The 18368-nt window shown below is 37.3% G+C and overlaps 1 protein-coding gene across 21 annotated transcripts in view; it reads right to left on the reverse strand.

Annotated features, from left to right (window-relative positions):
* The window catches only part of DLG2 (discs large MAGUK scaffold protein 2), a 2194174-nt gene that overhangs the window by 327492 nt on the left and 1848314 nt on the right, over nucleotides 1-18368 (reverse strand). For 20 of the 21 annotated variants that reach the window (XM_055281255.2, XM_055281254.2, XM_055281252.2 and 17 more), the window contains one exon: nucleotides 18142-18244. In XM_055281255.2, coding sequence (XP_055137230.1) covers nucleotides 18142-18244 — 103 coding nt within the window. Of the gene's footprint in view, nucleotides 1-1677; nucleotides 16220-16249; nucleotides 18245-18368 lie in introns of those variants that run through there. The other variant, XR_008658315.2, reaches the window with a different exon arrangement.

An 18368-nucleotide genomic window follows, 5' to 3' on the forward strand; every position in this document is an offset into this window, starting at 1 on the left:
GCTCAGATAGTTGGTGTATATTTTATTAAGCAATGACTTGCCAGATTTAAGAAAAGTGCTCTCTTAGAGCAAAGCGTCATTCTAAAGCCCCAGCGCTTAGCAGCAAAACGTGGCTCTGCAGATCCTGAGGCCATGCATATAAGTTTAATGAGGCTGTGAAGGGAAAGTGCTGTAAAATCCATGAACTTAGCCTATACTAGTTAAACGAGGATGGCCTTTTTCTCCTTCTAAAGAAGTGAGGAATAGGTGAGGACCCAGAGATTGGCAGTTAAGATCTGGCTGTTGGCCCATCTTGGAGATGTGCTGTTTCAAATGGACACCAGAGTCAGGCAGGCCATTATCCGAATTTTGCCTCTGCTACTTAATTGTCATGTAACTTCCCTGGGATTTTATTCCATCATTCACAAAATGGGAATAACAATGTTTACAATGCTTTGTGAGAATTAAATGGCATAATGTACATAAATATTTAGACATACCGGGCACTCCATGATGATAACAAGTATTATAATTAGTTACTACCTGTTCTTTCTACATTCACTTGTGATTTTTTTCTGAATCCTTGAACCCAGTTCATTCCTTCATAAGCGGACCTTCATGACGGTGTAGAGCAAAACCTCTCCTTTGGCTTTGTTGAACTGTTTACCATTTATTTTTATTATTTTAAGGACTAGCATCAGCTTCTCCACCTGAACCAACCCATTTTCATAATGCTTAGGCTTAAAAATATTACTGGCACTCAAATTTTTATTGATCAGTTGATTGAATCATTCATCAAACATTTATTGACTTCCTACTAGAGTCACTCCTTTCCCCCATGAAGCTCATAGTCTCTGGAGAGGTGAGATGCTTGCTTACATGAAGTACAAGTCTGAGGGAGAAAGGCAACAACACAAGATGCTGAGGTAGCACAGAGGAAGCAGTGTTCCTCTCCTGAGGATGGAGGGTATGGTTAGGGAAGGCTTCCTAGAGGAGAATGTCTCTAGCTTCTTTTTTTTTTTTTTTTTTCTGAGATGGAGTTTCACTCTTGTCGCCCAGGCTGGAGTGCAATGGCACAATCTCGGCTCACTGCAACCTTCCCCTTCTGGGTTCAAGCTATTCTCCTGCCTTAGCCTCCCAAGTAGCTGGGATTACAGGCGCCCACCACTACGCCCGGCTAAGTTTTGTATTTTTTAGTAGAGACGGGGTTTCACCATGTTGGCCAGGCTGGTCTTGAACTCCTGACCTCAGGTGAATCTCCCATCTCAGCCTTCCAAAGTTCTGGGATTACAGGCGGAGCCACTGTGCCAGGCCTAGCTTGTTCTTTGAAAGTAAAGGTGTGTTCCAGTGGCAGCTGCCCCAGGGCCTGCTTCCTCTTCCTAAATCTGTCATCCTCTGGAAGGGAGGGGTAGTGCTCCAATCTCTGGTGCCCAAAAACCCAAGTTTATTTCTCTCTTAACACTGGCAATAACCCGTCCACATGACTGTTGACTTTTAAAACCTCTTAATAATCTCATGCTGTGTTTGTTGTTGATTCCAACCCAATTATCACCAGGGCTGTGTGGGTAAATGCTTTTAAATGCTCTCTCATCTTGCTCTTTCCCCTGTATGATGCTAATCTTGTCCCTAAGTAAGTTTCTTCCTGCTCCTTTTGTATCTTCCTTTCTTGTCTTTCCTCCTACCTTTTGTCTCTTGGTGTTTGGTGTTGTGTTTTTTTTTTTTTTGGGGGGCTTTTGTACAAAGATTAGTTTCAATGTAGTCTATAGCCTCCTTTGGAAACCAATTAAAACGTTTTTTAATTAAAAAAAAAAAAGAAAGTAAAGGTGTGTTGAGTAGGCAAAGGAAAAAGGGAATTCTGGGCAGAATATAATTACTAAGCCCCAGAGGATGAAACATCAAGGCTTGTTGGGTGAATGATGAGCAATTTGGTGTCATTTGAGTAAACATTCAAGGAGAGGTATAGCTGGGGAGAGGATGATAAGAGGAGACATATATTTGGACGTATAAATTTAGATGAAAAGTGCCTAAGAAAACTGCCTGACATATAGTAAATGCTTGATAAGTGCACTTATTTTTTTTCTTCTAAAGACCAGCTCTTGTTTCATAAAATAATATACATTATGCTTTAAAGCTAGATATTATACTTGATTTTCTTTATAGCTTGTTCTGTACTCTCAGGCTTTCTGTAAAATTTTACTTTTTATTTTTGGTTTATAGTTAAGAAAGTCAAAGATGGAAAATACAAATTATGAGAAAAAATTACAATAATGTATCCTTAATATTTCAACATCAACAATCACAAAATGAACAAATAAGAGATTAATAAGAAAATCCAATTTTTTTGCTTTCGATAAGAAAATTAAACATCCATATGTCAGCGGACTATTAAAAACGTTTTCTCTTGAATCTTTTAGAAGGAGGGAAAAATGCGTTCCTAATGATAAATAGAACTATCCAAGTTGAAAACATTTGATTTTCCTCAGCAATTTTCTCAGCACGTCCTTCTGCCTCCCGCACCCCTCCCAATAATCTTCACATCTTCATTTCTTTGGAGTTTGTTTCAGCTTTGTTTTGATAATGATTGTGTAAACACACTACTTTTATTATTTCTCACTAATAGTTACCTAAAGCAACTATTTGTCTGCAATTCTATAGATAATTGTGTTTCTTTTAGAACGCTCTGTGTTTCTGCTGCTCGTTACTAAATATACAACAGCGGGGAATTGTCTCTAAAACTCTACTACTCCTTCTTTTGCATACTGGGAAAATCTCCCACAATGAATAATGCCTATTTTTAAATAATTCAAATACTTCTTTTTCTTTTTTGTAGGAAATTCAAATATTTAAAAGAAATAAAAATACAGCAGTGTGTTGCTTAACGATGGTAATTATGTCTTTTGGTGATTGCCTGTCATGGGAACATCTCAGAGTGCACTTACATGAACCTAGATGGTATAGCCTAATAGACAACTAGGCTGTGTGGTATGGCCTCTTGCTCCTGGGCTACAAATATGTACAGCATGTTACTGTTACTGTACTGAATACTCTAGGCAACTGTAACACAACAGTAAGTATTTGTGTATCTAAACATATAAAAAGTACTATAAACATATGGTATTATAATCTTATAAGACCACTATTGTATATGTGATCCATTATTAACTCAAACATTATTATGTGGTGCATGATTATATTAAAAACTTGGATAAATGGGGTATGATTATTTCTATTACTAAGAAATCAATCGTTTATAAAATCAGTTCTTCTGAGTGACCTTCAACAGAGGTATTTATGCATTGACTATTGCATAATGAAGAAGGATTATAAATATCTTTATAGGAAGATGTCTATGATATGAAACTGGTTAATTTTTGCACATATTTCCAAGGGAATGGGGTGGTTTTAACCTTGATTTCATATCCCTTTAGATGCCAGTAACCTCTTCAAAGATTATTGTGTTCCATTTTTTTTCTAGAAAATCGCACCAGTTAATGAAGTACAATTGCATGGAGATTTCTTTTGTAACTTGTGATCCCTTGGCAATCTACAGCACATTGGTTATTATGATAGTCACACTGAAAGAAAAATCTAGGCCAGGTGCGGTGGCTCATGCCTGTAATCCTAGCACTTTGGGAGGCTGAGGTGGGCAGATCGCTTGAGCTCAGGAGGTTGAGGCCAGCCTGGGCAACATAGTGAAATCCCGTTGCTACCAAAAATAGAAAAAAATTGGCTGGGCGTGGTGCTGTGCACCTGTGGTCCCAGCTACCTGGGAGGCTGGGGTGGGAGGATCCCTTGAGCCTAGGAGGTGGAAGTTGCAGTCAGCCAAGATTGCACCACTGCACTCCAGCCTGGATGACAGGGCAAGACCCGGTCTCAATAAAAAAGAAAAGAGAACAAAAGAAAAGAAAAAAGAAAAGAGAACAAAAGAAAAGAAAAAAGAAAAGAAAAGAGAGGGAGGGAGGGAGGAAGGAAGGAAGGAAGGAGAAGGGGAAGGGGAAGGGAAGAAAGAAAGAAGGAAGGAGGGAAGAAGGAAGGAAGGAAGGAAGGAAGGAAAAAAGACAGAAAGAAAGAAAAGAAAGAGAAAGAAAGAAAAGAGAGAAAGAAAGGAAGGAAGAAAGGAAGAAAGGAATATCTAATGCTATAAAATTATTTCTGATTTGGGAAAATATCTTTAGGCATGAAGAGCAGGTGTCAGTGGTAAGCCAACTAAGAAATCACAATGTTTCATTCCTTAACTCCCAGGCCATTACACATTCTCCTGTTAAGCATTTTTTTCTTCTTTAAAATAATACCAATAAGATTTACCTGTATTCCTCTATGGTCTTAGTTTCAGATTTTATTTAGATAAGTTTATCATTAATTTAACTGGCTACTAATAGGGGCAAGAAGAAATTGGGATCAATGGAGATGAAGATGATATGTGACTTCTCAGTGTACACATTTTAATATTATTTTGATTTTTGAACCCACGTATTATGTTAGCATTAAAAATAAAGTTAATATACCACCAAGCATTCATTCATCAAACAGGCAAATAAGTTTTCTCAAAATATGTTTAGCAAACTTATGGAAAGCATGATAATTCTATGCTCCATTTAGTTACTATTTGGATAGTAAAACTAATTAGAGTATGATGCTGAAGAAAGAGCACAAGAAATGGAATCAGAGCATCTGGGTGCAAGTTTGGCTCATAGTATTTACTAGTTGTGTGACCTTGAGTGAGTCACTTAACTTCACTGAGCTTTACTTCTCTTATCTACGAAATTAGAATGGTGATAATACCACCAGTCTATTTACCTCTTGGAGTTGTTCTGTAGATTCAATAAGAAACACACATGAGAGTGCTTTGTAAACTGCAAAGTCTTATACTTGTGCTAGTTAATATTTTATATTTCAATTACTGTTTCCAAGACTCTATTTTCAAATTCTCAATGCCACTATTAAGATCATTAGGAGATATGCTTATTTGTTTGCTTAATCTTTTGCTTTCATGCACCAAACAACCAAAGTAAAACTGAGTGTGTGTTTGTCTTTAGCTAACCTGGTCAGCAGCAGTGTCAGAATCATTCTTGGAAGCAAAGAAAATCTGCTCCCATAGAATGGCTATTTTTTCAGCATTGAAGGTCAATATTTGGAAGCTCTAGTTAACTAACAGAACTCCCAACAAGCATTTCAGTGGGGATGAATTTACTTTGCTACCTATAGTTCAAAGAGAAACTGCAAGGTATGGTCATTTGTTTGGTGCATTAGTTCATTCCACAAATATGTACTGAGTGCCCACTCTGTGCTGGGTGCTTCTCTAGGCACTTCGGACACGGCCGTGAGCAAGACAGATAAAACGTGATGCTCTCATGGAGTTTACATTCTAGTGGAAAAATAACTGAGCTTACAGCTTTTTTCATCCTAAACACACAAATACCTTAATCTGAAGAGCATTTCTTGCCTTCTGATAAACAGCTTTAAAACTGTTTTTTGGTGGTAAGATCCTTGCTTCATGTATCCAAGACCAAACATGAAAAACAAATAAAGGTTGCTTTGGCTGGAGTGGGACTGGGGCCAGGGGCCAGGTTGTCTCCTCCTGCACTCCCCATCCCTCCTCCTGCCATCCCTCTGCCAGACCCCAGGACTCTTCAGAGGACAGTTTATTTGAAACTTCCACACAGGGCATTATCTCCACATCAGTTTTGATACTGAAGACATCCTGTAAATGCCTGCATCCACAGTCTCCCAAGGGTTTTCTCAAGTTCCTTTCCCCCTCTGGGTCTAATTATCTCTCTCTCCACATAATAGCCACATTATAGGGTTTCTGGTGTTTCTGATAATTATGACAATAATGATAGTTATCACTTATGGAGGACATACTATCTGTCAGGACACTGCCAGGCATTTTATATGTACTCCTTCATTTAATCCCCAGAGTCATCCTGTGAGGTAGGTGTGAATCATCATTTTACGGATAAAGAATGAGATTCCAAGAAGTGAAGTAATTTTCCAAGGCTACAGAGCTGTTAATGGTGGAGCTGGAATTTGAACATATCTATCCGATTTCACAGTACGAATTCTTTTTTTTTTCTCTTTCTATATTTCAGGCCTATCAGTAGAAAGTAAGGAAATTCTTAACTACTGCTGCTTCCCAAACTCTATGAAGCTCTTTGACCCTCTCAGGAATACTTGTAAGTATGGTGCAAAGGGCTGATTAGAGCAAAGGGCAGCACAATGCTCACTCAAATATGTGTTGAAGGTTATTACACTAGCTGTCATTTACGGATGGCCTACTCCATTCTGAACATTCTACATCCATTTTCACTAATTCTTCCAGCAACTCTGGAAGGTAAATATGATTACCCCTACATTCCTGGTGAAGACTCTCTGGCACAGAGAGGTTGTCACTCACTTAAGGTCTCACAGCTAGTAAGTGGTGAGCCCTCTGCTTGCCTTTATGACAGCTTGGGGCCAAACTATTCCTAGAGCCAAACTATTCCTAGAGCCAAGCCCAAGACTCCCACATCCCCCAAAAGAACAACAATAATTTTAAAAAGAGAAAGAAAACATACTCTCTTAGCCTGTATCTGCTCCTAATCCAGGCCCTACTCCAAGCCGCTACTGTTGGACTCCTCTGTTCTCATTTACAACTGGGTGCTAAACTCTCTAACTCCACCAGCATGAACCCTCCTAACTCTATTTCCTTGTCTGACAAATTTTGTCCCTCCATATCCCTCTCCTGGCATCTTTTTCTTTTGGTTCCTCCACACCCATTCCAAACTATTTTGTTTCCTCTTCAAGCCTTTTATCACAGCATGAATCTGTTTATGTTTTCTTCCTTTTATGAGAAACAGGATGGTGCACGGGTTGTTCTGGAGCCTTTCTGCCTGAGACTGCAACTTTGTTTTACTCTACTGTATAGTTTTTAACCTGGGGAAAACCACTTATGCTTTCTGTGTCTCAGTTTCCTCATCTGTAAAATGAGTAAGGGAATATAACCTATATCATAAGTTTTTGCAAAGTTTAAATGAATTAACACATGCAGAGGTTTCAGAAAGGTGTCAGGCCTGTAGTGAGTGCTTCATACATGCGAGTTTTAATTATTCCTTTTCTTGTAACCATGTCCCATTCTCTCTCCATCTTTCTTTTTCTTTCATCTATATTTTACTCTGCTTTAGCTACACATTGTTTTAAAAAGTAAAAACAGAGTTTCTATAAAATAAGTTAATTGTCATTCTTCTTTTTTTTTCTTCAATTTGGTCTACATTTAAATGCCTACTATTAGCCAGACACTGTACTAAGGGAAAAGAAGGAATATAAAGATGAATAGCCGGGAGCAGTGGTTCATGCCTGCAATCCCAGCACTTTGGGAGGCCCAGGCAGGTGGATCACAAGATCAGGAGATCGAGACCATACTGGCTAACACAGTGAAACCTTGTCTCTACTAAAAATACAAAAAATTAGCTGGGTGTGGTGGTGGGCGCCTGTAGTCCCAGCTACTCGAGAGGCTGAAGAAGGAGAATGGCATGAACCAAGGAGGCGGAGCTTGCAGTGAGCAGAGATTGCGCCACTGCACTCCAGCCTGGATGACAGAGCAAGACTCTGTCTCAAAAATAAATAAATAAATAAATATGAAAAAAACATGCTTTTCTGTGAAGGGTTTGTTAGTTTTTTAATTAGTCAATCATGCTTTCTATGTTTTCATGAAATGGATGAATTTATAGGTCAATATTTATGTCTATTGGTTTTACTGCCTGCATCCTTCCCTGAATCTATCTACTTCTCTCTACCTATTCTGCCACCACTCTTTATTTTTTATTTTACCTTTTTTAAAGATAGGGTCTTGCTCTGTCCTGCAACCTGGATTGCTGTGATGTGATCATAGCTCACTGCACTCTTGAACTGCTGGTCTGCCACCACGCTTATCCAACTAGCACCATCTCTCACATAGATTCATGCCTTTCAACTGGTCCTACCCCAGCCTCTCCAGTGCTTTCTGGCTTACTCTCTATTCAGCAGCCAGAGCCATCTTTGTGAACAGCAAATCTGATCTTGCCAGCCTCAGGCCTAAAACCTTTCAAAGGTCCTTTCATTGTTTTTAGGAGAAATAACACAGTCCTGTGTGATCTGTCTCTGCTTGTCTCTTCTGCCTCCTCCAGTGTGTCTCCCACATTCCCTGTTTGCTTTCAGTCCCTCCATTCCACCATCCTCTCTCCTTCAGATACACTTCAGATATCTTTCCCTCCTGAAATACTCTTCCTCACAACTCCTTTTTCTGCTATGCTTTGACAATATCTACTCACCCTTCAGATTAAAGAAAGTATTATTCCCGTGGAATGCCTTCTTGACCCTCTCCTCTAGGTCAGAGCTTTTGTTTGTCTTCGTTTGGTCTGGTTTAGTATTCTCTGAGTACATTTGAGTACCTAGACTTTAAGATTTTGGATCCAAGTTCTCTTCTTTTTCTTGAGCATTCACTTTGTATAAGTCGTTAGTGTGATTTTACTTGGCTGACTGTAGGTCCATTAGGGAAGGAACGGGCCATGTCTATTTTGCTCACCATTGTATCTCCAGAGTGCAAGGTAGCATGTCACTCACTGGAATAATTTAATAAATATTAGCTGAATAAAGATTGAATGAATGAATGTCGTCCTGCCATTGCTTAATTTTACCAATGCGCCAGCAATTCTTCAGTAATAAAGTAAATTACTCTTAGCAATGGGAACATGATAAATGTGAGAAAGCTAAGAGGAAAATAAGAGATTATCTTGAAATAAAGTGCAATTTGGAATTTTTGTCTTTTAAAGACTTAGGTGATGAGTCTATCAGGAAGTCTATGTGAATTAGGAATCTAAAAAGCACATTAAAGATGTATACTTTCTATTTCTTGGGCTTGGGTTTCCACCCTAAAGCTGCCACTACTTGTGATTCTGACAGTTCAAGACATCTCCACTATTTCAGCTTTCTGCATCTTTAATGTCCTGAAATTGATTTTTTACATTACTTTTCTGTAGCCTCAAAAAATCTATTTGCAAGTTTAGCAATTACAATTTAATTTATTAAACTGATAAGATTTAGGTCACAATGGTTCTATAAACAAAAAGATCATGAACAGTAAGTTGTTAATCTTGAAACCCCCAAGAAACAATAAATGCTTCTACTTGAATTAAACTTAAAATCATCACTGAATGTTTCAAATCCCATGGTACACCGAGACAGCAAATTACACAGATACAGATCTTTCCCCTTCTTCTGAGTGGGTGAAAGATAATTTCTGTGTGTTTAAAATGTATGAGGAAAAAGGAAACATTTAGAAATTACTTTATTGTAATAATTGTTATTTGATGGCATGTTTTAATTAGAAGACACAATAAACTAAACTTCATAGAACATCAGCTGGAAAGGGCCTTAAAACTAATCTCTCGAACCACCTTAATTAACAAACAATGGAATCCATGTTCAGAAAAGTGATATGACTTAGGTGTGCTCAATAAAGTTGCAGAGTGAGGGACAGGACAAGAAAAGTGCCTCATTACTCATTACTAAACTTGAGTACTGACAAATAGCTATTCAAAGAGATGTGAGGGTAAACTATACTGGGCACCCAGAATATAGAGTGAAGTCAGAAATTTTTAAAACTGTCTTGCTTTATAGTCCTCTTTGCATATCTCTGTGGAACATTCTTTTACAGTTCTCTAACACCCTGAAATTCCTTATCAAATTGAAGGATTATCTAGTGAAGATCTGTGTTCATTTTGTAATACTTGTAGAGTCAAGAGTAGTATTAGAACTCTTTATTTCCATGCATTTGATCTGGGTCTTGCTAATGATAGATGTCAATCTAAGAGGTCTCCTTGTTGTCAAAACATCTCTAGCACAAGGATTTATTTGGCTTTTTACAGTATTAATGAGTGACTGATTGATATCACTAAATGTCAAGATACCCCTCAAATAATATAAAATCACAAGATGAAACTGTCAAAGATAAATATACTTTATTATGGAATGAAAGTTTTTATGGGGATGGGAACTGTAATCATACAATGAGAGGAGGCTATATCTATTATTAACCTATAATCAGCTTTGTAAATATTTTTAACCCCTTTGATATGAGTTAAAGATGTAGCATTCCCAGGATAGATAATGAGATGAAGAGAGTTTTCTAAGTTAGGAGTTAGGAAGTGATACCTGCTTTTGTCCTTATTATATTACTCAAGGTCAAAAACTGGCTTTTGGGCATGGGGAGAGGTATGCAGCATGATTAATTATTAAGGAATCTGGAAAGGACCTTTCATGAATGAATCTGCAGGCTGTTCAGGAATAATCTTTTTGGTCATAGTCTACGCTGCTATGGGTTAGATGGAGGTTGGGGAGGAATCAAAGGCAACTAGGAGAAGGCTATTAAAAGGATACAATAAGTGAAGAGACTTCCTGGGAAATGTCTAGTTGCTGGCAGAGGCATTTTTCTGTTAGTAGAATGTGTACATGTGTGGGAAAGAGTTGTGGAGAAAGAAATGTCTAAGCAATAAAAATCTAGAGTCATGTAAAGTTTTATTTAAGTTTCTTTCCTAATATTTCAGTAAAAATTAGAATATGATAACTAGATTAATTACAACATAATTAATGTAACATATTAGGTGAAATTTAATATTTGGCAATAAAGAGTATCACTAAAGATAAGCTTATTGGTAGCAGATAAATGAATGGATAAGCAGCTGGCTGGCTGGCTGGATAAAGTGTGTGCAAAAAGAAGGTAGGATGGAAAGAGAAAAATTGTAATATATTTGAACTATTTGTTGAAAAAAATAACTATTTCCAGACTTGTGGCTATTTTAAAATTAACAATAGTTGCCTACACTTACAATAATGCTGTCATGTATACATCATTCAGTTGTGATACAGAAACAATAGCAATTAACAACAGTAACATGCTAGAAATGAAAGTGATGCAGTATGCACGAGAAAGTGGTGAGGCTCCCTCAGAAATTTTTTGACCCCTTTATGTCCCTTTGATTATAATAATCTCATTGCATTCCATTCCTTGGGCTGTTAAAGCCACTCCCCATCATGAGCTACTATAGTAAATTTTAAAAATCAAGGAAATTACTAACTGCTCAGCTAGCCTCAGCTTTAACAGCTATACTAATTTTAAAATATTAAACGGCTTTCCTATCTAGATGCTGAACTTTAGTTCCTCCATCTGTGAAATGAGCAAACTTAACAAGATGATCTTTAAGGATTCTTAAAACTTTTAAATTCTATTTCTTAGTGATTCTAGTTAAACTGCATAGAATCTATCAAGGTAACGAGGTTGTGCATTCGTTTCTCCTTGTGTATTAAAAATGCAAAGAAAAGATGTAATGTTAGTGACAAAACATTCAAGTATGAAACTTATGCTTCTATCTCACCTGAGTTGGAATTTGCACTAGAAAACTGGTCTTGTCCAGTCCAAGTCGGTATGGTACTTTCTGTTCTGAAAGCTTATCTTAAATGTTCTCTGATGATTTTGACGCAATTTCTGATCAAGATCCACAGCTGGACTTTAAAAATCTTTCCTGGGTATTTGCGATGCAGTTACGTGAGTTGGGAAAATGTTTCAACATGCTGCAGCTGCTCATTCATATGCATAAGCCTACATAGATGTTGATTTAAAGAAAGAAATATGTCTTGCATTGTAAGTATGCTTCTTGGATGGCGTACGTACTTTCATTTCTGAGAACCTTCAGGTACAGAAGGTGTCTATATTTTTCAGGGGATAAATTGCATATTCATGCCAAGCTTTCATTATATCTTTGACCCCATAGAGAAATGCACCGTGGTGTCCAACTGTGGTTTAAGCTCTGTGACAGTGGTTACCCCAAATAACATCAGAGTTTCACTTATTGCTGAAAAGAAGAAATAGTTTTCCTTCTGAATTAGCCTCACAACTTAAAAGCAGTGAAATAGATTATTTACATGAGTTTCTGCATTAAAGTGTGGTAAGTTATTCAAATTTTATAGTGAAGCCTTAATGACTTTCCCTTGGTTCATAGAGTCATCTGTGAGGATAGGAGTCAATGTTACTTCATCCCAACTCACCGCTTCTAAACTCACTTGCTGAAGAGGTCATAACTAAAGGCAATGAAGCCCGAATAGGTTCATTGTCTCACTAGCTGAGGAGTTCTAGCAAGACTTATGAATTTGCTTGATATTGGTATTTAGATGGTCGGGGTAGACAAAGTAGAGCTAAATGGCACATGAACTTCTTAGATCTCCTGCAGTTTGACCTATCCCTACAAAAACCACTGAGCCATGACCAATCATTGGGTGACACATGCCAGAAATCAAATCTAGTGATGCAGCCTCATGTGACTTTGCCCAGTTCTCCAGGTAGAGGGAGTCCAACCCAACAGTGACAAGTGACAATTTTTGCAGGGTCTCCAAGTATGTTAGGGCAACGCCTCACAAACTCTAATGTGCATACAAGTTCTCTGGGGAATCTTGATAAAATGCAGATTCTGATTCAGTAGGGTTGGGTTGAGACCTGAGATCTTACAATTCTAAGAAGGCTCTCATTTAATATCTATGCTTTTGGTCTGTAGACAACATTTAGTAGAACAAAACTCTAGAATAATTCATTTCTTCCTTCAGATGTCTGCATAGCTTACTCCCTCATTTCTTTTAGATCTTTGTTCAAATATCACCTTATTAGCATGGCTTTCCTTGCCTATTATATATTTCTCTGTCACTATCATCTTTCTCCTGCTTCTTCTTTCTTTATACTACTCATCACCATCTGACATATTTTACATTTATTTGAGAGAGGTTTTTTGGTTCACTGCTTTGTTATTTCCTTATAACATGGACTGAGGCATAATAAGTATCCAGAAAAAAATACCTATTGATTGAATGAATGTATAAATGAATAAATGAACCATGTAGTCACTCTGCCACAATTCCATAAACCAGACTACACTTACGAGTCTCCAGGCAATTATCAACTCTGCTCTTTGGGCTTTTCTTTTAACTCAAGTACCTTATTAAAGAATAATGGGTGAATGAAATCAGGTCCCTTCACTATCTACCGAAGTTCCTGATCACTGGTAAGGACTGCACGATCCACGACTTCTTTTCTACCTGCAGGCCATTCTGAAATCCTTGCAGTCTCTCCAACAATGTGAGAGACTGAGAAGTCATATTCAAGGCAAAAGAATTTGTGGTTCTCACAGGGACCACTTGGCTCTTAACTCCATTTTGAGCTTTATCCAATACTAGCTACTGCCTACCTAGTTCTCCAAGTGGATGTCTGTGGCTTATTATTTCAAACCTAATCACTTATCTCACAATAAATGTAGATATTATTAGAAAGAAGGCAGCAAATACATATCAGATTTGCCCTGATCTGACTTAGGGAAATGCTGTGTTATCTTTTTTGAAAAATGTATAATTAGGTTGTAATCAATTCCCTTTTTATTCATCAATGGTGTCAAAGTTGAGTTTCAGAACTTGCAAAAAATGTTAGTGCTTTAATCATCTTGTCTTTGTGCTATATTTCAAAACAACAGCTGTAGATTTTCTGCAATGCAGGGGAAATGGAGTTTATCTACTAGGGTTACTAAAGGTTTTATAACTGAAAACCAAAAGGCACCGTCTAAAAACTGTCAACATCGAATGTCCAAACCAGGGATTCAATTACCATCTCTGCATCTAATATAAAAACCCTATGCCATTCCTTCAATATTTACTCAGCAAATATTTCTTAAGCACCTACTATTAATATATGTCAACACACTGAAAACATTATATTGCATTTAAATTAAAAGCAGACCCAACCCATTCAATAACTCATTAATAAACCATAGTCAAATTCATATTGAATGGATTAACACGAGATATAAAATGAGTGATAGAAGGGTCTATCACAGCTCCTAGTGCTGTCTAGGAGCTCACTCAAGTGGAGAGGTGTGCAAACTGTGATAATGGGCACACCAGGTGTTTACATACAGTTCTGGGGAACTCAGATAAAGAATCAATTAATGCTGACTAAGCAGATTAAAAATGGCTTTGTAGTGGAATTGACATCTGAGAGCTCTCAAGATGAGTAGGAATCCTGCAGGTGGAAAGGGAGAAAGGCAATTCTGGGTAGAGGATTCCACAGAGCAAAGGCATAGTTCAGGAACAAGTGTAACAGCAGAGAGTAGTCCTGTGTAGCAGGGGAACAATGAGAAAGGCTGATACTGTGGGTGGTGGAGGGGTGAGTGGGGAATGGAGCACCGAAGTTGGCTGGGAATATATTGTGAAGGACAAGGAGTTAGTGCACAGGCATCTTGGTGTCATATCTCTTAGAAAGATAATTCTGAAATCAAAGGGGAAGGTGTCTGGGAAGGGTAAGGAAAGGGAAGGGGTACCTGTGGGTGCACATCTGTGTAAGGCATTATATTTCCTTGTTTGAAGTGGCATTACAGTAACTTCACTAACTGGATATAGGTAATTAAAGGTTTTACAATAATTAACTTTGCGTAGTGCTTAAATGGAATTATTATTGAAGTACAACATATGTAATCCTCTTGAAAGAAAGAAAAACAACAACTTCATTATTTTCCTCTTCTTATGAAAGTAATACATGTTAACTTCACAGTAAGTGCATGATAAAATTGAATTTTAAAAGATGGCAAAAATGAATCACAATCACACCACCGGAGAAAAACATCGTATATGACTCTTCAAATTGGTGTCAATTCTACTACCATGAACCAGACATTGAATAAGATTGAGGATGGATAGAGCAATGTGGACAACTGGAGACAAGCTCATTTTAAGCAGAAGTGAGTATAATTGTGATCTCGCTTTGTGAAGTGAAACTTGCCAAAGAAGACATTTACTGCTACATTATGATAATTACACATTTTATAAATTATTTATAATTATCACAAAAATATGCTAAGCACTATGAGGAACACAGTTGGAAATAGTTTTATATTTTGCAATACACATTTTTTTAGAATTCCTTTATGTCTTTGAAGCAAAAATGAAAAGCGCAAGTAGTGAAAATGAAGAATCCCTTCAACCTTTAATTACCTTCAAGTGAAAACTCAAGAACTGAGGAATGGTAGGCTTTTATCCACTAGTTCATCAACTCTTTAAGAAATACTAAGTAGGACACCAGAGATAGAGCTATCAGTGAACAAAATATACGTATGGTGTCCGCGTGCATGGAACTCAGAATTTTGTAGTTTAGCAAGATATTCTTTCTCCCTCCACTCCTGAATAGAAATTTCACCCATTTTTCAAGGTCTGGCTCCATTTCCACATTTCCATGGTGCACTCTTGCACTGTCCTGACTCCTTCAGGCTTATCCTTTCTCTGACATTCCATAATTCTTAGAAATACTGCTGCTAGGATCATTCAATTTGATCATATGTTACCAGGAACTATACCCTGTTAAATGTATAAAAATCTCTTTTCCTCAACTAGATTAAAAAAATCCTTGAAGACAAAGACTATGCTTATTACTTAAGGTTAGGGGCAGATTTTTCTGAGCGTCTGATAATACTGAGAAATACATTTAGGAAATTTTTGATAAAGCATTTGATTATGACTGAAAAATGTATTTACTGAAAGCCTAATTCTTGACCATACTAAAAGATATGCCAGTAAAATCATCTCTCAGCACTGTCTTAAGGGTTGAACGACTCACAATATGGGTGCAGATAAAGGGGACTTGGTGAGAATTTCCTAATGGAATCCCATGAGGCACTCTTCATTTCATTTGTTATTTTAAAGGTAAATTATTCATTATTTCCTAAAACTGTTGTACAATTTAAATGTCTCTAAACAACAATTCATCAATTTTTCATTGAAAACTGCAGTTAAATTAAGGCTCAGTTACACATAAAGTTTGGATAGGAGAGGAAAGAAATCTGATTGCTTGATGTTGCCATTACCACATTTCCATCTAATTTAAAGCTGCAACAAATTAGTATACAGTTAGGCTATTAAAACAGAGAAGTCATTCTGTGAATCCAATCTGTACTTTGGCATTTTGTAAAAAACTTGTTGTTATTTGCAGGTTTCTTTACAAGCACTTTAAAAATCAATTTGTATATTTATAGGACATGCTTTGAACAAGCATCTTGATAAACTACAGCATAGTAACCAAATTAAACCTATTGCTTAAAGGAAACCAAGATGTAAGGAAGCTCCAGTAGAAAGATGAAGATTTACATTGACAGAACAGGGACATGTTTGTCCTTTTTTGTAAACTTTAAAGCTTGAAATCATTCTGTTCAAGGTTATTTGAACACTTGATCACTGTTGAGAGCTTCTAATTGTTTATCTATGATTCTAACCATCTTATCGTCTGCAGAATTGTTTGAGATGGATTTTTCAGAAACAGGAAAATGGAGACATTTATGCTGCAATGTCAGGTGATGGTGAAGGGTATGCAGTTTGAGACTGAAAAAAACAGCTATTAAGAAAATGGAAGATTCCGATGAAAAAGTTCTTACTCTATATGAAGTAGAACTTGTTAATCAAATGATGCCAGCATATATCTTTTAATTTTCAGCTTTATAATGGATACTTTTTTTTTTTGAGATGGAGTCTTGCTCTGTCACCCAGGCCAGAGTGCAGTGCCACGGTCTCGGCTCACTGCAAGCTCCACCTCCTGGGTTCATGCCATTCTCCTGCCTCAGCCTCCCAAGTAGCTAGGACTACAGGTGCCAGCAACCACACCCAGCTAATTTTTTGTATTTTTCGCAGAGACGGGGTTTCACCGTGTTAGCCAGGATGGTCTCGATCTCCTGACCTTGTGATCCGCCCGTCTCAGCCTCCCAAAGTGCTGGGATTACAGGCGTAAGCCACCACACCTGGCCTATAATGGATACTTTTTAAAGCATTTGTCCCTACTGAAATACAAGTCTACTAATATTTAACAAATAGAAAGACTACTCAAAACTATCTGAGAAGAGAATGTTTCCTTGGTGTTGTCATCATCCATCTGCGACCATCACAAATCTCTTCTTCCCCACTCTCTGGCTATATCTGGCCTAGTCCACACAGGAAAAATCATTAATTAAAAAATTTGAATAAATTAATTTCAAATTCTAATTCTAAAGCCAGGCACAACTGAAAGTAACATGTCAAAACATGCATGGAAGAAAATATTTTCTTTATTCATGGGCAGACCATGTGATTGGCCACCATTAATGGTAAGATCTAAGCTGTCACAGGCAAGACACAAACCTCAGTCTTCCAAACAACAATAGACCCATTGATGCTAACAAATCATCACTTGAAAAGAAGCTCCTAATACTCATATGCACAGAGGCTCTTCCTTGATGACATCTTATACTCTCATGTTCAGCTGTTTAATACTCCTCTTTGCTAGCCATATGGATCAAAAGCAATGCACTTCATTTCTTGAAGACAGTAGCCATATTCCTTTCTTTTTTTAATAACAAGATCTGACCCATAATTGTGTGCTTACATTAAGTATGTTTCATTTCCAAAGGAGCAACCTATATATGAATTTTCTAAGAAATCAACCATGCAATAAGTAACATCCCAGTTGTCTCATTCAGCCTCATTTTAAACACAGAAACAGACGTTTAAATAAACCAAAGAGCAGGGCATGGATAATCCAATTTAGGATATCTCATCAAGTTTAAGTTGGCTAATCCAATTTATTTGATCTCATGGTTTACAGTGATTTATTTCAAACAAGGGATATTGTAGGAGTAAAGGCAAAAACAAAAAAAAAAATCAATCAAGGACCTCCAAAAGCCATGTTAGTGTTAATGAGAATTAAGTTAATGTCATGAGGAGAGAATATGGTCTTCTGGTCTATTTCTGTAGATGAAATCTCTCCCTTTTGCTTCTTAAGTCTTAACTGTTTTTACTGTATCCATTGGTGACTGAAAGTGTATACCACATAAGAATATAATGAAATAAAGTTGATGCTGGTTGCTATTTATTTGAATTCATATTTTCATAGGCCTTTCTAACTGCCTGATATTTTCCTGGAAGATTAGAGGTAACAAAGCCACGGTTCACATTCTTTGGACGTGAACCATCAATTTTCACTATAGGTAGGTTTACAAAACACCAATGATGGTGACTCTAGTTAATATGAATTATTAGTAATGAGGGTACAGATCCACACAGAGACATATCAGAACATTATTAGTTCGAGTTCTGACTGACCTTCAGGTTGATATTGTGCTATAATCGTCACTGTCTGTCCAGCCCCCTTTAGTGCAGCAGCTGCCTGTTCGTGGGATGCACCACGGAGGTCAATGCCATTCACCTGAAAGAGAGGAAGCCAGAGAATCTTGGTATTTCATAAGGCATATTATCCTGATAGAAGAAAAAAGTTTCCCCAAAACCAGGCTGTCTAACATTATATCACATGCCTCAGAAACCCCTCATAT

The sequence above is a fragment of the Symphalangus syndactylus genome, chromosome 6 (assembly GCF_028878055.3).
Source record: "Symphalangus syndactylus isolate Jambi chromosome 6, NHGRI_mSymSyn1-v2.1_pri, whole genome shotgun sequence".
NCBI lineage: Eukaryota > Metazoa > Chordata > Mammalia > Primates > Hylobatidae > Symphalangus > Symphalangus syndactylus.